Raw genomic sequence first — 23,091 nt, forward strand, 5'->3', positions numbered from 1 at the left:
TGGCATTCCCACTAAAATGTCAAATTCAAACCAACTTGCTGCCTAGAAATAAGAGATGTCACTAACTGCTGCCAGTTGGAAATGTACCAGACGCAGCAGGCTGTTGAACAGCTCTGATTTTTTTAGTTTCAAGTTTAGAGTGTAGGGAACATTGGAGAATAGAGTTAGCATTTTTGAGGCCATTCAAGGTAATTTATAAAGAGAAAGCTTATGAACAGATGAAAACAGCTGAAGCTCTAATGTGAACATGGTATCAACATGGCATTAGTTAAATATGTGACAGTGGATGAGTTTTCCATGTGAACTTAGACTGAGCTAAGCTAAGTACACTAAGATTGGAAACTGGAGTAGTGACCAGGGAAGGTAGGAGACAAGAAGTCAGTCAGATGCAGGAAAAAAAAGGCTGTATGTGTAGCTGGTTTCCACAGGAAATGAGTGCCGCGATCAACTAGGGACTTTTTACAAAATATACATGCAAGGCTGCTTCATGTGATTAAAGTTCATATTTAGCTGTGTGATATTATGTGTAGCACATTAAAAAAAATTGGAACTGGAACTTTGAAAAAATTATAGAGCCTACAACATAAAGTCCTCTGTCAAGGGCAAATTATGATTCTTCAGAAAGAGTTAAATGTTTTTCTCATATCATTATTATTATCTGCACAGAAGTCATTTTGCCTAGGTTTAAGCAACACAGTGAATTTTTAAATACAGTTCTATAGTAAATTTCTTATACTCATCAGTACTCAATGGCTTATATTCTGATAATAATAATTTTTTTCTGTTTTTAAAGAACATTTTTATTTTTTATTTATTGATTTTATTTATTGATTTTAGAGAGCGAGAGGGAGAGCAAGAGAGACAAAGATATATCAAATTGTTGTTCCACTTATTCATGCATTTATTCTTGTATGTGTCCTGACTGAGGATTGAACCCACAACCTTGACATATCAGGGTGATTGCTCTAACCAACTGAGCTACCTGGCCAGGGCTTAAGAATAATTTTTGTAGCCATTAAGTACTGATGAGTATAGGAAATTGGCTGACTATAGAACTGTATTTAAAAATTTACTGTGTTGCTTAAGTATAATCAAAACTACTTCTTCGAGTTGTTATCATCCAAGTACCTGAGATGCATTGGTCTCCTCTGGTTTATGTAAGAACATTCAGTGGGAAGGGATAACTTAACGCTAACTAGATCTCTACCTGGACCTGCCTGTTCTTGATTGCCAGCAATTTTATTTCTAGTATAATACTGTTAGATCAGAGTGACTCCGATATTGTGTCAGAGCCTATAAAATGTATTATTTCTGTAAAAACTAATAATGTGAAGTAAGATTGTGAACCATTTTCTACCCTCCTTCCTTCACTTTCCCTTTCTTGTTTTGGGCAGATTTCCAGTCATGTTTGATTTGTATTGCACGGCGATTACCTCGGCCTCCAGCTATTACGGGTGTAGAATCCTTTATGACTAAGCAAGATACTACAGGTACTAATTGCCAAGTTCAAAATGTTCCATCACTATTAATGATGTGGCTTTGCTTTTAAAACTAATTACATCCAGAATTTTGTGTCCTTCTGTTCTCTGCTATTCAGCTTATGTTCACTACTCTCATACAGAAAATATTTTAAATGGTGGTTTTGATATATTCTGCATTTTAGATATTGTAATCATTGTCACAAGCCAGAATGCTGGAGAGAATGTTACTTTATAACTATTCACATACTTGTATTTGTTTTGATTACAAATTATTTTTCACAATCATGGAATAAACTTTTTAAAGAAATTTGGCAATGTAGACTTAAATATATTTATTTATAAGTGGATACAAGTATGGTGGTTTTTACTATTATGCTTAAATATATCTGGCTATTTTTTTTCTTTATTCTTTAAATTTATTCAGCACATGATTTTTCAATGCCTGGAAATACCTGTCACTATGTGTGATTGCTCAGGGTGTACATGGTTGAGCAAAAGGCAATGATGTAATTATAAATCATGTTATGTTTTATGATGGAAAGGGTGTGAGATGGTAAGGTAAGCTAATAGGGAGGACCTGTTTTAAATTAGCTGGTTAATAAAGCATGGCTGGAGAGCTGATATTGAATCCTTAAGCCCCGAAGGATGAGGTGGTGCCAGTTACGGGTGTTGGAAGGGAGTGGTGAGGAGGGATTCGATGCAAAATGAGTGCTCCTGATTGAGTACACAGAGTTGCAGAAGCCCTAAGGAAAGAGAGAAACAGAAACATCGATGTGAGAGAGACACATTGATTGGTTGCCACCCCACATCCCTGACCAGGCTGGGGATCTAGCCTGCAACTGTGGTATGTGCCAGGGCTCAGATTTGATTTTCAGCAAAAACAAATTATTGTTCCTTACAATCTGTAAAATATTTTTCATATGTTATTTAACCTTCACTCTGACACATCAGATTTTTATACTTTTACATCAGAGTTCTATACATATCACTCACCTCTCTAATTTTGATATAGAGATAGATCATTTCTACTAAATTTTATTCTTTATGAAAGTTTAGTTTTAATGTACTTTTTCTTCTTTTCTTTCTTTCTTTTTTTTTTTAAAATATATATCTTTATTGATTTCAGAGAGAGGAGAGGAGAGGGGGAGAGAGAGATAGATAGAAACACCAATGATGAGAGAGTCATTGATCGGCTGCAGCCCACAACCCAGGCATGTGCCCTGACCGGGAATCGAACCCTGATCGCCTGGATCCTAGGTCGACGCCTAACCACCAAGCCACGCCCGGCCGGGCTTAATGTACTTTTTCATCTTTATCATTGTCTATAAGATCCTCTTATAACATTTACTAATTTTTTAGTCCCAGAAGTCTAATATCCTATGTTGTATGCTTTATTATTGTGTTTTTAAAGGTAAGCTTCCAACTGCTCTTACTAAAGAGTAGGTAGAGATAAATTACCAAAATAATATATTCATCTCTGCCTCTCCTTCCCCAATTAGTGATTCACTCATTACTGTGTACATGGAGAGCAGGATCCAAAGAGCAAACCAGGGGAGTTTGACCAGCATTAGTCTCAGTAGCTTCAGGTCTTTATGATATGACTAATACTTGACTGGAATTGAATTTTAGAATATGACATTCTAGTACCTAACACACTCCAAGGCCAAAACAATTTTTCATTATCATGCCATGGATATACTTTGTTACCGTAGGTAATAAAAATTAATAATGCTTTTTTCCATTCTGCATTTGGGGGGCAAAATATTTCTGAGAAGCAGTTGTTTGTTTTGAAATATGGATGATTTATGTCAAGAGGCTATCATAAATGTGAAATTTTATTCTTTGTATAGGTAAAATCATCTCTATTGATACAAGTTCCCTGAGAGCTGCTGGCAGAACTGGCTGGGAAGATTTAGTGAGAAAATGCATTTATGCTTTTTTCCAACCTCAGGGCAGAGAGCCATCTTATGCCAGACAATTATTTCAAGAAGGTAAAGTTTTCTCTCTCAGTTATTTTCATTAACTTTGCTCTTTATTAATATTGAATAATTTATGTGAAATTTATGGGTGATAAGTCTTTTCTCCAAATTACAGTGTTTGCAATAATCAGTTTTAGGAAAGGAAGAAATGGGCAAGCAAAGTAATTCATGAGTGGATCCTGAATTTTGGGATGCACATTATAAAGAACAGGATATCATGTGGTGGTCACTCATTCATTCATGCATTCATTCATTCAGCAGACACGTATCAAGTTCCTCACATGCATAGAACACTATATACGGTGCAAGGATACCATGATTACTAAGAAGTGGGGTTTTGTTCTTAAGGAGCTTAAACTGTATTAGGATAATATATGACAGTGTTAAGGATCAGTGTGACATGGGCTATAATAGAAGTATAAGTAAAAGAAGGAAAAACTTAATTCCTATTTGAAGAATCAGGGATGGCTTCAGAGAGGAAGTGACATTTTTGTCTGGCTTTGGAAGATCATTCCCAGCAGAACAGGCATGTCAAAGGGTTCTAGATAATACAGAGATCTATATTGTGAATGTTTACTTTCTGACTGTTACAGTACATGCATCTCCTGACTCAGGTTGAAGTTTCAAGTTAAAAGTATGTCATATGAAATTAATAATGAATAATTGAATAGATGCTGCATCATAGTAAGCCTGTGAGAGTATAAAACAAGTATATTCCTTGCCCTTAATAAACATAACAGTATTATAGGACAGACAGGGAAAATTATCTTAGAATTAAGTCCAGAAAGTTCATAGAGAGTCAGAGATAAGGGATTTTGATGCACTTAAAAAAATATCACCACCCTGCTGGAGTGGCTCAATTGGTTGAGCACCGTTCTGTGCACCGAAAGGTTTCCAGTGCGATTTCTGGTCAGGTCACATACCTGGGTTGCAGTTCAATCCCTAGTCGGGGGTGTAAGGAAGGCAACCAATTGATGTATCTCTCTCACATCGATGTTTCTCTCACTCTCTCTCTCCCCTCCTCTTGCTAAGCATATCCTCAGGTGAGGATTAAATATATATATATATACACACACATATATATATAGCCATGTAATTATGGTAGGCTAAATAACCCTTTCACAGTGTGATTTATTCTTTAATCTCTAAGTAAATAGTTTCTTTAGAAAGAGACTCTTTGCATGGCTATTTCTGAAAAACAATTTTAAAATATTTTTCATTATTCTATCATACTTCTTAATTTTAACATTTTCTCATAATATTAGGTTTCCTAAGTTTACAGATAATTTTCCATTCATTGCATTTTAGGTCAACTGTTTCCTAGTGATATGGAGGAAACAGCTTGCCTTTTTTTTTTTTTTCCAGGAAGCCATCTATATGAATCTCACTAATCTAGTCCCTTGAGACAACTTCCTACAGACTAAGGGTTCTCCAAGGTGCCTCTTACTAGACTAGTAGCATCCCCAAAGATAGGACCAGGAATCTGTATTTTAAAAAGTTCTCCAGGGAATACTAAAATGCAGTCAGGTTTGGAAACCATGTAATATGCAACCAATGACATCCCATGGTTGCAAACTTTGTGACTCCCCCTACCCAGTGTGGCACTTGACTTCTGCATAGATTTGAGACTTTACTTACAAGACTTTTAACTTTATTTGCTTATAACTTATCTACATTTCCACTGAGGCAAAGCAGGTCTCAATGATTATCTCATTGTCCAAATGGTTACGCTCTCCATAAATGTGATTGAACCACAGTTTAAAGTATATGCTTCTAAACTATTAGAATTCTCTAGAAAATTGATTGATTCATATACAGTAAGTAACTAATCTATCATTACCATATGAAATGAAATAATTTAGAGTAAAATGTGAAGAAATATAATTCAACACTTCTTCCCCATTAGTCATTTCTTAATGTCCTTGCTTCCATTTTTTTTTTTTAAGAAAAATTCCTCAGTAGAAATCATTTGTATTTTTCTCAGAATTAAGTTGTCCAGAATTCACATTACTCTGATTCTAGTGTTTTGGAGATTCTGGACAATTTACCAAACAGCATTCATGGATTAAGCACTTATTTTTCTGATATTTTATATTTAGCAGTATCTAACCTGGTAAGAAAAATGTGGTCCATGAAACACTTACATGGGACTCACCCTTACATGGGAATGATCTGAACTAAAATCTCAGGTGAGGAACCAGATATCTTAACAAGCTCTAAAGGTAATGCTTAAATTCAGGCATACCTCAGAGATATTGCAGGTTTGGTTCGTTATAAAGAGGGTGTCACAATGAAGCGAGACGTCATCTTTTGCTGATGCCTTCAGTTTGTAAAAAATGCAACATCTGTGAAGCACTATAAAGTGAAGTGCAGTAAGTAAGATATGCCTGTACTTTGGGTTTGAGAACCCTGGTCTATCCAGAACAGAGAGGTATAAATTGGCATTTGCAGTTTCCTTGCCTCTTCACTTAGGGACTGTGTAAGAAGAGTGGAAGAAATTATGCCACTGTATCCTTGATTTTGTATAAAACTTTTAAAAAGCTTAAAGTTTGTAAAACTCTACAGTGATTAATATTTAGGCAAGAAAAATTTGTTCTCCATCTGTGTTCTTTTTTCCTGCCCGTTACTTTACTCTTTGAAGACAGTGGCTGGTATAAAATCTTAATAGGCATTAAAATTTTAAGTTGGTTTTTATTTAGTTTTTCAGCTGTTTTTGACAGAGAAGTTCATGGACTGCTTTCACATTTTATTTTCCAGAGTCAAATTTGAAAATGCATTTCAGCCAAAAGCACATGTGAGAGCATTCAACATGAGCTAGATTATAGCGATGGTTCTCCATTGAGATTGGGGGGGAAATGGGTATCAGGACCACTTGAGGAACTTTTTAAACTAGGGGAAGGTCCATGCAGGTGTATATAGTTTGGAAAGGTTCTGAGGTTCTGTTCAATTCAGAACCATCCCTTTGAAAAAAGGTCTAGGTTAAATGCGTCCCAAAGTTCATCTGGGGAAGTTGTTAAACTGGATTTCTGGGCTCCACCCACACTACTGAATCAGAGTCTATAGTCTAAGATGTTTTCCTACAGAGAAGTTTGGAAAATGCAAACTTGGATCCACAAGATTATTAATAGCTAAAACTAGAAATGATGTTACTTGCTGAATTAAGTTTGGGGAATGTTTTAGTCTCTCACTTTTGGGGATTCATAAGACATATTTATGGTATTTAAATTTCTGGGAAGTTCTACAATAAAGGGTGCCTGTTTGACTTTGTTACCCAGACTTATTTTTCCTTATGTTTCTATCTGTAGCACATCTATCAGCACTTAGGGAGAGTAATGGTCATGGGAAGTACTGGGCTAGATAGCCTAGAAAAGTTACATGGAAGTTCTACTTACCTATTATCAATGATGTAATGGACCATGTCTTTGAAAGATGTCCATAATATATTGTCACATTGAAAAATAGTCTAAGAAAGCACAGTATACACGTATAGTACAATTTCACTCATATATATCTATCCAATTCTAGAAGGTTCACAAAATGTTAGTGGTCATCTCTGAGTGATGGCTTACAAATGACTTTACTTATTCTTGTTATCTTAACTTTATAATCACAAAACGAAGTTATTTTTATTAAAAAATATCAAGACAGTTGGAAGCAGTTTATAGTATCAAGAAGTTTGGAAGCATTGCTGTAAAACAGAAATACCCATATAAATGATTAACCAGAGTGTTCTTTGAGACTTATGTAATGTGGATAATTCCATGGTCCATATAACAGACTAACTTAAAATCTTTTTATGTCAAATTTTGTTTAAAATATTTAAAATACGAGGTTTTCCTTTTTTAGAAATTTTTATATACCAAATAGACTTTACTCATTGATGATTAAAAATCTTAGACCATCTAGAGGTAATTTTTTTCCTTTATCTTTTTGTTGTTACATGTTATTCCTCACCCAAGGATATTTTTCCATTGATTTTTAGAGAGAGTAGAAGGGGGGGAGAGAGAAACATGGATGTGAGAGAGAGACATTGATCAGTCAGGGTCCGGGAATGAACCTGCAACCTACGTATGTGCCCTTGACCCAGGAGTCCAACCCGTGACCCTTCGGTGAGCGAGTGGATGCTCTACCACCAAGCCACACCAGCCAGAGCTTTTTCCTTTATCTAAGTAACAGTTTTTTTAAATTGCATTCTTTGTGCATATATCTAGGGAAACACTGAAAAGAAAAAGAAATCTCTACCAGCATTGACCTTAGTACCCTGCCACACATTTTTAACCTGCCCATTTAGTTAACATGATTGTTGAGGTTAACTCAGCATCAGATTGGGTGGAGTAAAAAACCCAAGTAGCTCTACTTCTACAGCTGCTACAACCAGAGAAAGTGGTTCCCTCTCCTTTGTAGCTCTATTGAGGCCTATTCGAGGGAGAGGGGGGCGGGGGAGGACAAGAACAGTTGCCATTTTAAAGGTTCTTTGAGGAGTTTCTAGGGTGTCAGTAATACTACATCAATAATATTCCTTCCCACTAAGTGTTCAAAAATTATTACACAGGAGTCAGGGATCAAAATACTGCTATATGCCTGGCAAAACTAGATCAGAAAACAAGACCAGAACCTGTGATCAAAATGAGGTTCAAAATAGTTTTGTCCAGGCTAAACCTTGAAACCCACTTATGGGGAGAATTTGGTTTGTAGAGCAGATGTTGATCCAAACAGCTCTGTAAAGAATTATGTCTCCCTTCCACATATCTTAATTCAAAAATTGTTTTATAGGGTTGAAGCTATTGGAGTAAATGATGTCTAGGGATTAGCTGAATGTGTGTGTGATTCAGGACGTATGTATTTTGGCACCTGCTTGTTTGTTGTAGGGTTGTGGTTTTTTGGTGTTTATTCAGTAAATATTCACTTAGTATCTGCTATGTTCTATTCTAGGCTCCATGCTAGATATTATCTCACATTTTTGGCTTCATTTTAGTGATGGGCAAAGGTTAATTTGTATTATTAAGTCCTAAACTTGAAAAGTTCAGCCCTGAGTCTGACTCCAGGCTCTTGTTCTTTCTGTTGATCCATGCTGCTTGCCTGTTGACCTCTCCATCTGAACAGTCAAGCTCCAGAAGAATTTTAGTTAACTGGATAGTTTTTATTAGGTTCTCATGAAAGTTTTACTGTATTTAATACTGACATTTTTTATTTCAAAGGGTGATTGTATGAATTATGATGTGCTAAGACTTATTCCATACATTATCATTCAAAATAAATAATCTAACTTCAAACTTTAAAGTGTAATCATTTCCTTGTATTAATAGGGGTTCTCCAGTTTTGGAATTTTTGCTAGTTTAGATATGGTCCTACAGGTTAAGGCAGCATAATTACCCAAGGAGTATTGATGTTTCTGTAATCCACATTAAGTATCTTAATGTTCCCATGCTAGCTTGAGTTTCTAGTTCTTAATTTATAGGGTTTATCAATAAATCAAGAAATTTGTCTCCATTGACTTCTATTACAAAAGTAAATCTAGATTCCTACAAAAGAAAACACATGAATTAAAATATAATCATTTGAGAACAAAGCTAAGAGTTAAAAATCTTTCCTTTAAGGAAAAGTTATGGTAGTTGATCACAAGTCAGTATTAACCTATTTAGAGGAGATTTAAGTTGAGGATCAATCAGCAAGTACTTGCTGTATGAGTTTATATGCAGCATTGTCGTCCAAAGTCCAGTGGGGAGTGGAAAACAAGAATGGAGCACAGTGCTTGCCCTTCTGTGTATTCGAGCACTCAGTCAGTGTTTTTTTAGGGTTTTGTTATTGCAAACATTCACTTATAACCTTACACAAAAATTATTAGTTTCCATTAAAGACTCTTTTTCATCATCTATTATTTCATTAGAAACTAAATTTCTTTGTGTGTTATATTTGGTAAATGTGCCAGTGATTTGGCTGAAATTGCAAGATGAGTCAAGAATTCAGTTGGTTGGACATAAATCTTAACTGTTTCAGTTAAGTTTTTGTAATGTATCTTTATTGATTTCAGAGGAAAGGAGAGGGAGAGAAAGAAACATCAATGATGAGAAAGTTGTCATTGATTGGTTGTTCCCCGCAGGCCCCCAACTGGGAATCGAGCCTGCAACCCAGGCATGTGCCCTGACCGTGATCTCCGGATCGTAGGTCGATGCTCAACCACTGAGCCATGCCTGGCGGGGCCATTTCAATTAAGTTTATAAACTGGTTTTGGTACTTAGGCAGATTTTTGATGGTATAGATTTATAACAGATTATGCCCTCTTCAGTTTATATGGTATACCCAAGACAATGGAATAGAGAATGTCTTTTATTTACTTGAAGTAATACGTAGCTTCAGAAATTATTAATCAGTCATTTTAAGTCTTTTCCACATATCTTTAAAACGTTATTGAAGCCCTTTCTGAAATGTCTTGAAAAATAGGAGTACATTTATTTCAGGCTAAATTATAATACTCATTTCTTGTAGTAATGCTTGTGTTTCAGTGGGTATGATTTTTAAACCTTGGTAAAGCTGAATCTAACTATTAATTCTTTCTTAAAATAGAATTATATTGTATTACTAAAAGATCAATATTTTCTTACCTAGTAGTTTGGTGTAGCCTTTATATATTTAGTAAATACCAATATGGTTAGAATTTTGTCTGCTGTTAATAAAGCTTTACGACAAAAGAAAATTATGTTTACATGGTGAGTTGACTGCTTTAACCTAGTTTTTGTTCCTTATATTAATAATCATTGGCTTTATCTTAATTTGCCTACTAAACTAAATTCAGACATCAAAAATAATACATATGTGAATATGATAATTTGTCAGGACCTTAGTGATTCACATTTCTGAGTGAAAAATTAAATTTAACTTTTAGTTAAGGAATTCTGTAAACTAATCAAAACTTGGTGAATTTTATAGTATGTGAATTACATCTCAATAAAGCTGTTATTAAAAAATCAGCCAGCAAAAGAAAATTAACTTGTTAGACACAATACTGAAAGTGAGAGGGGAGAAGGTTATTTCCTGGTATTTTTAATGGACACAATAAATTTGAAGAACTGCCCTACTATAGGGAAAGATTAAGGTTGATATTTTTCTGGTTTGGTGTTTCTTCAGAATCATAACTTAAGTGAAGAGGCACTCATTCAAGTAGGAGTGAATTAAAACATCATCAGGTGGTAGATTTCAACCAGAATAATTTTCCCCCGTAGAGATCTGCTTTGTCTAAACTATTCTTTGAACCTGAGCAGGCAGCAGCTGGGAGGGCATATTAAAAATGAGGTTCTAGGTAGAAGTAAGGCTTGGTAATTCTCCTTTGCCCAAAGTTCAAGTGTCAGAATTTTAACTAGGTTTCTCTTTTGTTTGAAACAGTGATGACTCGTGGCACTGCCTCCAGCCCATCCTATAGATTCATATTGAATGATGGGACAATGCTTAGCGCCCACACCAAGTGTAAACTTTGCTACCCTCAAAGTCCAGACATGCAACCTTTCATCATGGGAATTCATATCATCGACAGGTACTACTTATTTGGAGAGCTTCATATGAAATAAGTCAATTCACATTATCTCTTAGAAAAAATTTTTATACTCTTGATGGCTAGAAAACAGAAATTCTAAACTAAACATTAAACTAGCATGATGAGTATATGTAATCAGCATATCCACATTGGGTTTTATGGGTTTGTCGCCGAACCATAGCTTTGTTGTTAAAAAGGGAGACAGGAAAGGTGAGGCTGAAAATATGTGTTTTAGAGGTAAACTCAAAAAAGTGGATAAAAACTTCCAACTTTCCGTATATGAACTTATGTTCTCATAAAAGATTTCAGAGTTTGTGAATATTGTTATTTTTATTTTTAAATATTTTCTTTTCATTAGGGCACTTTGATGGCTCCTCAGTTCAAGCTGACAGTTTTTCAAACTAAAAACCATTACACTATCAACTTGAGATTTTTGAATGTCATTGCCCCTAATTTGTTCTCCTCTCTAAATATGTTCTACACTAGTATATATGGTAAATTCATGGAACCATTCTTTTATCCTGTGAATTATTCAAAACTCTACATTTACAACTATTTAAAATTTAGCATTAAACAAAAACAAAGACATTTCCCCGTCACTTCATCTTTTCCTCATCTGATATATTTGCTTATTGGAGCATGGTAATACTGGTCACAGATCTGTTGTCATAATTACAGATTTGAATAAAGACCTCGATGAAAATCTGAATTCAGTATTCTGCTTTTTTCTAATTTTAGTTTAATTTATGCTTGTGAATGGAATTAGCACAGTTCTTTTTTTCATACTGTGATTTCTCTTTCAAAACATCTGCTATGTCTGCATATCACCCTTTTTAATTTTTACATCAGTGACACAGTGTTTTCCTTACCCAGTCTTCCTCTTTGGAGTTGAAATACTTAAAAGCAGTAACGAGGGAGTCATGAATAAGTGCTTTGTAAACAGAGACATAGGAAGTTTCTCTTTCAACCAAAAGTATTATTGTAATGTTAATTATGTGTATTAAATTTTGAAAAGTTTAAAAGTACATACATTAGATTTTTCCCTCTAAGGCCAAGAAAGGTTTTTTTGCCATGTAACAGAAACCATTATCAAATTTACAGGACTGCAGCACTTCTTCCTATTAAGTGGTGCTAATACTTCACCGTCTTTCCTTAATTTAAAATGACACAGAAGCCCTTGGTAGCTTGAAATGCTAATGAGGTGAATGGTCTTGTTTTATAATATGCATCATAAAAAATACTTTAATGGAAACTGATGAAGATGTTTGAATAATAATGCCTTTTCTCCCCTAGGGAACACAGTGGTCTTTCTCCTCAAGATGACACTAATTCTGGAATGTCAATTCCCCGAGTAAACCCCTCCGTCAATCCTAGTATCTCTCCAGCTCATGGGGTGGCCCGTTCATCCACATTGCCACCATCCAACAGCAACATGGCATCTACCAGAGTAAACCGCCAACAGAGCTCAGACCTTCATAGCAGCAGTCACAGTAATTCTAGCAACAGCCAAGGGAGTTTTGGATGCTCACCTGGAAATCAAATTGTAGCCAGTGTTGCCTTAAACCAGGGACAGGCCAGTTCCCAGAGCACTAATCCCTCTTTAAACCTCAGTAATTCTCCTATGGAAGGTACAGGAATGTCCCTCTCACAGTTCATGTCTCCAAGGAGACAAGTTAGTTCTGGATTGACATCAAGGCCCAGGATGCCAAGCAATTCCTTTCCTCCTAATATTCCAACGTTAAGCTCCCCTGTTGGCATGACAAGTCCTGCCTGTAATAATAGTAACCGATCTTATTCAAACATCCCGGTAACATCTTTACAGAGTATGAATGAAGGACCCAATAACTCTGTTGGCTTCTCTGCCAGTTCTCCAGTCCTCAGACAGATAAGCTCACAGAATTCACCTAGCAGATTAAATATACAGCCAGCAAAAGCCGAGTCCAAAGATAACAAAGAGATTACATCCATTTTAAATGAAATGATTCAGCCTGACAACAGCTCTAGTGATGGCAAACCTCTGGATTCTGGGCTTCTGCATAACAATGACAGACTGTCAGATGGTGACAACAAATACTCTCAGACGAGTCACAAACTAGTGCAGCTTTTGACGACGACTGCAGAGCAGCAGTTGCGGCACGCTGATATAGACACAAGTTGTAAAGAGGTACTGTCTTGCACTGGCACTTCCAGCTCTGCCTCTACTAACTCCTCAGGCAGCTCCTGCCCCTCCTCTCACAGCTCACTGACAGAACGGCACAAAATTCTACACCGGCTCCTACAGGAGGGTAGCCCCTCGGATATCACCACCTTGTCTGTCGAGCCTGATAAAAAGGACAGTGCAGCTGCTTCTGTGTCAGTGCCTGGACAAGTACAGGGGAACTCCGTAAAACTAGAAATGGATGCTTCAAAGAAGAAAGAATCAAAAGACCATCAGCTCCTACGCTACCTTTTAGACAAAGATGAGAAAGACCTAAGGTCAGCTCCAAACCTGAGCCTGGATGACGTAAAGGTGAAAGTGGAAAAGAAAGAGCAGATGGATCCTTGTAACACAAACCCAACCCCAGTGACCAAACCTACCCCTGAGGAAATTAAACTGGAGTCCCAGAACCAGGTGGGTAAACCTCACTGCATAGCATGAACATTGCTAGTTATTTTCTCCTTTTCATTTATTTTACTCCAACACTGACCAGATTTGGATTCAGGCCATGTTATGCCCTGTCCATTGGGTATATGTTAAAAGGTTAGTATCAATGGTTGAAAAATCATAGGGTGCCCTCAAAAGTTCTCTTTGGAACTTTGGAGGGCTACAATATTAATGCATCATTCTAAGAAAGTAAATATTTCTTTCTATAAAATCAAAGTTCACATCTTTGGAGATTTTTAAAAATACCTTTCCTGCTTCTTCCAAACCTATGTATCGAATCCAGTTATCTGAGAATAGAACCTAGAAATCTATATTTTAAAGAAGTTCTCCAGAGAACTGTGATGTGTAGCTAAGTTTGGGAAACTCTGATGTAAGTGACGTAGGAGAGAAATGTGAGAAGGTAGATGAGGCCTCCCAGACTGTCTTGCTTTGCTATTTTATTTTTTGGGGAAAAAAAAAAATCTTTATTGATTTCAGAGAAAGGAAGGGAAAGGGGGAGAGAGAGATAGAAATATCAGTGATGAGAGAGTCGTCATTGATCGGCTGCCTCCTGCACGTCCCTGACAGGGGATCGAGCCCACAACCCGGGCATGTGCCCTGACCAGGAATCAAACTGCCATCTCCTGGATCCTAGGTTGATGCTCAACTGCTGAGCCACGCCGGCCGGACTATTTCATTTCTTTTGAAACATTTTCTGAGGCTATTTTTCTTCTCATTTGATTCTAACCATACTCAACCCCCATCAGAATAAGAACTTGAGGATTCTGGGCAGTAGGGTATGTAACACACCCTGAAAACAGAAGTGGATGTCAGTAAATCTTTGTGTAAATTGTTATGGATTAACAACCCCTGTGCTTAGGCTGTGGTGGGGTGGGTTAAAAATTAACAGGCAGCTTCATGTATTAAATAATTGCTGTGGACTTTGAAGGAATTTAAGAAAAACAGAAAATCAAGTCCCTCTTTAGGAACTTACAAATTATTTAGAATATAGACATCCATAAAATAGCTGAAAATGTATTGACAAAACAGTTTATCAATAAGACTCTCCATTGGGAAATAAGATTCATAATTAATATGCATAGGTTCCTCTTCTTGAACCAGCTTTATTCTCTGTCCTCATCTTACAAAAATCTCTCTTCTCTCAGGCATACTGTACTCTAGGCACATGGAAGTCCTTGCCATTCCTAGGATAAGCCATGTCTCTTCTAAGCATCTTCTGCCTTGCTCTCTTTTCTATGTCTGCTGAACTCATCTTCACAAACCAACCCAGACGTCATCTCTGTAAAACCTTCCCAGTAGCCCTAGTTAGATGTTTCCTTCCTCCACGCTTCACAGTGCTCTGGGTTGTCTCTGTTTACTGTTTGTAATAACAGTATTTTGGCTATTTATGTGTGTGCTCTTTGAAGATAAGGCTGTCTCTCATGTTTCTAAGCTAATATTGTGTTTTTAAGGTGAAAAACAGCTTTAAATACTATATTAAAACTCTCTATAAAATTAACTTTAAAAGTAACAGCTATATTAAATAATGTCATTGTGTACAGTCCTGGTACACCTGTTTTGGTGCACATGTACACACATTTTTGCTGAGTTTATACCTAAGAGTGGAATTGCAGAATCATAAGATAATGTTTATGTTTATCATTAGTAGATAATGCCAGTTTTCCTAGTGTGTGAGAATTCCTTCTAGTTGTCCCATATTTTTACTAATATTTGGTCTTGTCAGTCTTTTAAATTTTAGCCATTCTGGGTCTGTCTAGTGGTACCTCATAGTTTGAGTTTGCATTTCCCTGATAAATGTTTGTAAGTCATTTGGATTTCTTCTTTTGTGAATTGCCTATTCAGATGTCTTGATGTCCAGATGTCATATTTTCCCAATATGTTGTCTTTTTCCTAGTGACTATTAAGAGTTCTCTGTATACTTTAGATGAGTCCTTTATTAGTTGTATATTTGCAGATATCTTCTCTGTGCCATGGCTTGCCTTTTCTTTCTCTTATTGGTGCTTTTTGATGAAGTGAAGTTTTTCATTTTAATGTAGTTTAATTTGTCATTTTTTTTACTTTATGGTTAGTATTTTTTGTACATGTGTAACAAAAGACACGTTCAGAAATGTTCACAGTAGCTGTATTTGTATTAGCCCCAAACTGGAAACACCCCCAAATCCATCACAGTAGAAAGATAAATATATTGTGACATAGTCATACAATGGGGTACTATTCAGCAATAAAAACAAATGAACTGCTACATGCAACAAGATGTCAGAAATGTAAAAGAAGCCAGACATTTAAAAAATGCATACATGTAGTTCTGTTTATACAACCTAGAACTATAAATTTTAGTTGAATTCAATAATGAAATACAAACAAGTAGACATTTTATGTTGATGAATTATCTCAAAGTAATCATAGGGGAATCATACAGTGAAATAAAGGCCAGTTTTCTTCCGTGCATAACCTCAGACAAGTGTAGGGGACTCCCTATCTATTCTAGAAGACTTTATTAAAAAGTTCCCCAAAGTTTTAAATTATAAAAACAGTTATATTAATGTAAATCTATTTTTTATGCCATTATAAAATAAGTCATTTCACAAAGTTTTGAAAAAATATCTCTGGAAAAAATCACCCTTGATACTATCATTGTAACGCAGTACTCTTGACACGTCTTTCCAGTTTAATCTTTCCCAGGTATATTAGATGAATACTTTGTGTATATTATCTTATCCTGCAGTATATTAATATAAGCATCCAGATTTTTTCCAGTGGAATCGTTAGGTCATGTAATTTCAATGAGGCTTCAATCTTTCTAATTATTTCCTCTTTATTCTTTCATAGTTGCGTTTAATTCATAGAGTTTAAAGGAGAAACTTTTTTTCTACATTGTTTCTGGTGAAAGTGTAGAATATACTTTCTCTAACTTTGGTTTCCATTCTTAGTTTACAGCTGACCTTGACCAGTTTGATCAGTTACTACCCACGCTGGAGAAGGCAGCCCAATTGCCAGGCTTATGTGAGACAGAGAGGATGGATGGTGCGGTCACCAATGTAACCATCAAATCAGAGATCCTGCCAGCTTCACTTCAGTCCACCACTGCCAGACCCACTTCCAGGCTGAATAGTATGTGTTGGGGACAAAACCTCATTTGCAATGTTTGATGAATAGTGATGATGAGTGCTTTGTCTCTCACCGTCATTGCACAAAGCTTTTGTTTGCTGAGAGTGAAATCTTTTCATTAATGCCACTGTAAATAATATACAGTTACATTTAGACGTAAGACCTTCACTCAGTTTGTGTATTTGGAATTATAGTATAACCGCTACCTTTTTGTAATTAGTGTTAAGTTGAGCAGTTGATGTTAAGTAGAGCAGTTTTGTGTTCTTACCCAAAACGTTCCAGAGCAGGACTTTCAGAAATATAATAATTGGGTCAGATTATGCTTCTTAAAGTGTCTTGAACACTAGCCCTAAAAGTTGCAAAAAAAGACTGCTAAAATATATTGGGTAAATGCTACATGGTACATGCATCATTCCATATTAAAATTCCTCATTGCATATTAAAGATTTTAAGAAGTCCCATGTTAAAGAAACCAGTTTAATTTCTTTCACTGAACATTTACCAAACTTTCTTGATTATGGAATTCCTCTTCTCAAGTAATACATGTTACCCCACAGAATGAGTTTTCCTTGGAGCACTGTGTAGGAGGAGACCACTGTGTTGAAATAATTCACTACTTCTCTAGCCATGGTAGCATTCTCCTAATTAAGAAGCCCTTCTGATGTTCCTTCATGTCTTTTTGTGGTCTGATAGCATTTCTCTTTTCACTGTATCATATTCCATTGTATAGACAAACCAGAGTTTATCCATTCTTCTGTTGAAGGACATATCTGATGTTTTTAAGTTTTGACAATCATGAATAAAAGAGCTATAAACTTTATGTACCAAAAATAAAGAAACATTTCAATAGTATAATACTTAAAATTCATGAAGATAGGACTGTCAAATATTTTCACCTATCTCATTTTGAAGTTGAAAAAAAACACATGATGATAATTCCATTGTGTGACTTTGAAACTAAAAGAAACTAACCAGCTCACTTTCAGAATTTGCCTGGGTTCCTGGCCTAAGTCATCTTGCCCCTCTTGTGATGTAATCAGATGTGGGGCTCATTTATTTCCATCTTACTGCAGCTTTAGCTGTTATGACATAGTTCCTGACAGTTTACCAAGACTACTAGGCAGCTATAAAGAAGAATCTTAAGTGACCTCAACTCTCTTCTCTATCAATTTTCAACTATACGTTGATTTTTAAAAATTGTATTAGTCTTCTCAGGCTGCCGTAACAAAACATCACATACTGGCTGGCTTAAACAACTTTATTTCCCCACAGTTCAGGAGGCTAGCAGTCCAAAGTTAGGGTGTTGGCAGATTTGATTTTCTCTGAGGATTTTCTCACTAGCTTGCAGATGGCTGCCTTTTTGCTGTGCCCTCACAGTCGGTAGTCCCTCTGTCTGTTCTGTGTCCTAATCTCTTTTTATAAGAACACCAGTCACAGAGCCCACCCTAATGACCCTATTTTAACTTAATTACCTCTAAATACAGTCACATTCTGGGGTGCTGGGGTTAGTACTTCAACATATGAATTTGGGGGGAGTACAGTTCAACCCATAACAATGATTGATATGTGTTCATTTTAGAAATTATAAACAATCATTAGAAACCTTAAATGAAAATAAAAGTAATTCTTAATCTCAGTACCTAAAATCTACCGAGGATAGTTAGCTTACCAGAATTTTTTTCTGTTAATGTATAGAATAGTTTATAAAAATAGAATTATTCTGAACATAATATCTTGGATTACGTTTTTTTCTTTTTCATTTAACAGCACATTGTAAATATATATAGTCCATAACTTATCAGTCCCTAAATTTCTAGAATTTGAGTTATTTACAGTTTTTGTCCTAGTGTAAGTGGTACAGAAATAATCAAAGCTTTCAAAAATCCCACACAAAAACTTTCTAAAGTGCATATACTGTTTTCCATTACAAAACATAATTCAATCTCTTTTTCATTTGTCATTATAAGCATCAATTATTATACTGTTACATTTTCAGATTAACTACTATAGAGCTTTGCCCATTTACTGAATGACGCCAGACTGTTATGCCCTTTAGTTTCTGTTCCTGCCTTTTATAGTGTATATTTTATCTTTTGCTTACAACTCTCATATCATGATAATAGCGCTGTCCTTATTTACAGCATATTCTAATGTGCTGTAGACTGGAAAATCAGTTAACCAAAATTGTTATAATTATCTTTGAAATTTTTCTGACAGTCTGGAGTGAGTCTCCTATGGTAATATCATTTTATGTACAAACATTTTAACATCATATTTTCTTTGATTCACAGAACTTTTCTCACTTTTTTGATTTACTTGGCATTATGTGGCCACATTCTAGATAGTTTAAGTTTCTGAATAAGTGACCTTTGTATCGTTAAGGTAATATTTTATAATTGAAATCTCACTCTAATATACTATATATTACTTCTGAAAAATATTGTCATTTTATCTTCCATTCTGATACTGACTTCTTACCTTTGCTGCTTTAATCAGGATTACCTGAGCTGGAATTAGAAGCAATTGATAACCAGTTTGGGCAACCAGGAACAGGTGATCAGATTCCATGGGTGAATAATACAGTGACAGCTGCGAATCAGAACAAACCAGAAGAGTAAGTAATACATTTTGTATTTTATAAAGTGTGAGATACCAACTTTTACAGCAAAGAACTACTTTTCCCAAACCAGATTCCAGGCTACGTTGGTGTTTGTTAGATGTTAACAGAAATGAATGATAAAGAAAAGGGGTGGGGGAGGTTGGAGCTAAACAGGTTTATTTACTGCATGGCTGCGAGACTAGTGTGTATTATAGTTGCCAAGAGACTGATGCAGTATGCAGCTGTTGGTTTACTTTTTATCTCTTACTTTGCTTTGATCACCATGAAGTTTCTGAGACCTGTGGATGAATTGGCCTCAGTACAACAATTATGTTGCTCGTGGGCTTTTAGTTAGATCATTATTTTGTCCAGCTTTTCTCTTTGTTTGAAGCAAGAGAGAAGGAGAGAAGGTACTTTCTGTATCTACTCAGTGTCTCATCTTGATTGGAATTTAATTTCTAATCAACACAAGTAGCTCTGTTCCATAACGTAGAGTACAGCTCACATACAGCAGCCAAAAGATGACTGGATGGTACTGAGTGTAGTTTAAAGCCTTAACTGTGAACACATGAAATGTGTTCCCATTTACCTTCCCCAGAGAAGAAGCCCTATAATTGTATTATTATAGTAGTAATATTTTCTATTTATTTCTAAGTTTTATGCATCATTTGATACTGGTTTGGATTAGATTACATATTTCCTACATGTAATCAACAACTTGTTTTATTGCTTAACACTGAGCATGTTTCCTTGTTCTAGTCTGAGTGCTTTTGTAAATGGTGATCATGTAATGTTAGCAATATGACTTGATCGTCTTTGGAAGTTAGGTAATATAAGGTATACTGTTTTGATTGTGGTTTAATTATCAATCAACCAAATGAATAGCATCCATAGAAAAAGTAGAATAAAAATTTTCCCCCAAGGACACGTTTAATGATTTTTAGAGAGAAAGGAAGGGAGAGAGAGAAAGAGAGAGAGAGAGAAAGAAAACATTGATGTGAGAGCGAAACATTGATCAGTTGCCTTCCAGTATGTGCCATGACTGGGGATCAAACCTACTACCTAGGTATGTGCCCTGACTGGGAATCAAACCCACAACCTTTCGGTGTACTGGGTGATGCTCCAGCCAACTGAACCACACCAGCCAGGGCAGAACAAATTTTAATATAGGCTAAATGATTTTTTCTGAGGTTTTGGTTGATTTTTATTTTCTACATTTGTTAAAACTTCTTTTTCTTTAACTATGTTTGGTTAATTTTTAGGCTATTTCTGTAAACTAACATGAAGAATATGGAGGCAAAGTTCAGTGATTGACAAAATAATGAAAAATATGTTCATAAATTTCTACACATTACGTGTATCAGAAAATTTTCTAGAACTAGATTTGCATATATATGTATATTGTGTTTATTGCATTCTTAAGATTGAATAATTATTTGCTCTACAGTTTAAACTTTATCTTTTTATTCTGCAGCCAGTGTATTAGTTCACAATTAGATGAGCTTCTCTGTCCACCAACAACAGTAGAAGGAAGAAATGATGAGAAGGCTCTTCTTGAACAGCTGGTATCCTTCCTCAGTGGAAAAGATGAAACCGAGTTGGCTGAATTAGACAGAGCTCTGGGAATTGACAAACTTGTTCAGGTATTTATTTATTTATTTAAAATACATTTTTATTGATTTCAGAGAGAGGAAGAGAGAGAAACATCAATGAAGAGAGAGAGTCATTGATTGGCTGCCTCCTGCACACCCCCTGCTGGGGATCGAGCCCACAACCTGGGCATGTGCCCTGACCGGGAATTGAACCTCGATCTCCTAGATCCTAGGTCAATGCTCAACCGCTGAGCCACACCCGCCAGGTTGTTCGGGTATTTATTAAAGTTAGCATTATTTAAATGATTCATCCCTGAGAAGCTAGGAAATGGTTTTTAAGCAAGATTTTTCAATATTTTCATTGTGTTTTTAGTTGCTTTATAATTTACCCTTGTGGAAGTTAACAAAAATATATAATAGTTAATAATGGGGATTTTTTAACAAAATAATAATAATAATTAGGGAGTCAGAATCAGAAAGTCTCAGCCTTTCTCAGTGGAACAGAATCTTAGAAGCTCCCCTTAGAATAGAATCCAGATTTATATAATCACTTCTTATTTTAGGATTTCATGTATCCTTTATTCATGCTAGTCTTCAACCTATATTTTCCATGTTTCAACTTCCAGGTTAGTATTTTTCAGACTGTGGGGTTATAAAATCAATTTAGTGCATCATGACTGGCATTTTTTTAATGGAGTAAAATAGTGTAAAATACAAGTATCAGAATGCATAGCCCAGGAAAAGGGGAAGTTATGTTTCATGAAATTCTTTTAGCTACACATATGCAAACGCATGTACATACACACACATACACACACACAACATGTCATAATTTAAATTATACTTCTTACAATGAGTAATAGTCAAAAAGCTTGAAAGCCTTAACTCTATAGCATTCTGTTAGATGAACTATGAATTTCTTTTTTCAAATAAGGTAAAAACATGAATTCTATATTTGAGATAGAAAAATGCCTGACTGACCCCTCCTTTAGTAATCTACTTTTGTAGTAACCTGGTAAATATAAAGTTTATTGATTCTTAGGCTTTGCAATGAAGTTCTTTTTAAAACATTTTGGCTTCATTTCATTGATTTAGGACCTTTATTTTAACCACATTTTCTTTTCTTTACTATGATTTTTAAAGAAAATCTCAGTTAACCTATCATTCCATTTCAAAAGTAACTTTCAGAGGTGATTCTTTTAAGTAGTAGACATCTGGTGAGCTTCATGAATTCAATATGAATATATTATGATGAAACTTTCTAGAGATACTCTCTCAGATTCACAGTTATAAAGAGAAGCATGTAGTTTATTGGGAGAAGCGTATTTGTAAAATGTTCTGGCTTATTTTCTAACAGGGAGGTGGATTAGATGTATTATCAGAGAGATTTCCACCACAACAAGCAACACCACCTTTGATGATGGAGGAAAGACCCAACCTTTATTCCCAGCCTTACTCTTCTCCTTCGCCTGCTGCCAGTCTCACTAGCCCTTTCCAAGGCATGGTCAGGCAAAAACCTTCACTGGGGCCTATGCCCGTTCAAGTAACACCTCCCCGAGGTGCGTTTTCGCCTGGTATGGGCATGCAGCCCAGGCAGACTCTAAACAGACCTCCAGCTGCACCCAACCAACTTCGACTTCAACTCCAACAGCGATTACAGGGGCAGCAGCAGGTGAGTGCTCTTGTTTAGAGGTGATACTTTTAAAGGTATGTGCTGTCTTTGGAATAAGGCAGCCCAGTTGCTACAACAAAGGTGCCAAGTCTGCTCCCAGAACCTTTATGGGGACTCAAACCACCATCCTTGGTCTGCCAGGGTAGGAAAAGGGGACACACTCATTCAGTTAAAGAGTCTGGCTCATAACAAAATACTTTGAGGCTTACAGCTTAAAAGCAATTTAGTCTTGTTTTTTGAGATAAAAAATATTAGGATGAACATCATACAATTATTAAATCAATAAAGAGAAACAGCTTAATTTATAGAGTATCAAGAAATACTGTTTATGATTGTTGAATTTCAGAAAATGAAGTTTATTTATGTTTGAAGTTGGAGTGATGTTATTATATTAGGAGAATGGAAAAAAGGATGGTTTGGGGTGTTGGGTGTTGTTGGTGAGTTAAATCTCTCTCACATCAGGTAATAAGTAGGTATAGTGGCATAAA

At 35.8% G+C, this 23,091-nt stretch overlaps 1 protein-coding gene across 7 annotated transcripts in view; it reads left to right on the top strand.

Annotated features, from left to right (window-relative positions):
• NCOA1 (nuclear receptor coactivator 1) overlaps positions 1-23,091 on the top strand; it is a 144,379-nt gene that overhangs the window by 92,716 nt on the left and 28,572 nt on the right. For all 7 annotated transcript variants that reach the window (XM_081157033.1, XM_081157035.1, XM_081157030.1 and 4 more), the window contains 8 exons: positions 1,395-1,490; positions 3,332-3,472; positions 10,841-10,988; positions 12,282-13,599; positions 16,563-16,743; positions 19,237-19,354; positions 20,814-20,982; positions 22,289-22,603. In XM_081157033.1, coding sequence (XP_081013159.1) covers positions 1,395-1,490; positions 3,332-3,472; positions 10,841-10,988; positions 12,282-13,599; positions 16,563-16,743; positions 19,237-19,354; positions 20,814-20,982; positions 22,289-22,603 — 2,486 coding nt within the window. The remainder of the gene's footprint in view (positions 1-1,394; positions 1,491-3,331; positions 3,473-10,840; positions 10,989-12,281; positions 13,600-16,562; positions 16,744-19,236; positions 19,355-20,813; positions 20,983-22,288; positions 22,604-23,091) is intronic.

Source organism: Miniopterus schreibersii (genome assembly GCF_964146895.1).
Source record: "Miniopterus schreibersii genome assembly, chromosome: 13".
Lineage (NCBI taxonomy): Eukaryota > Metazoa > Chordata > Mammalia > Chiroptera > Miniopteridae > Miniopterus > Miniopterus schreibersii.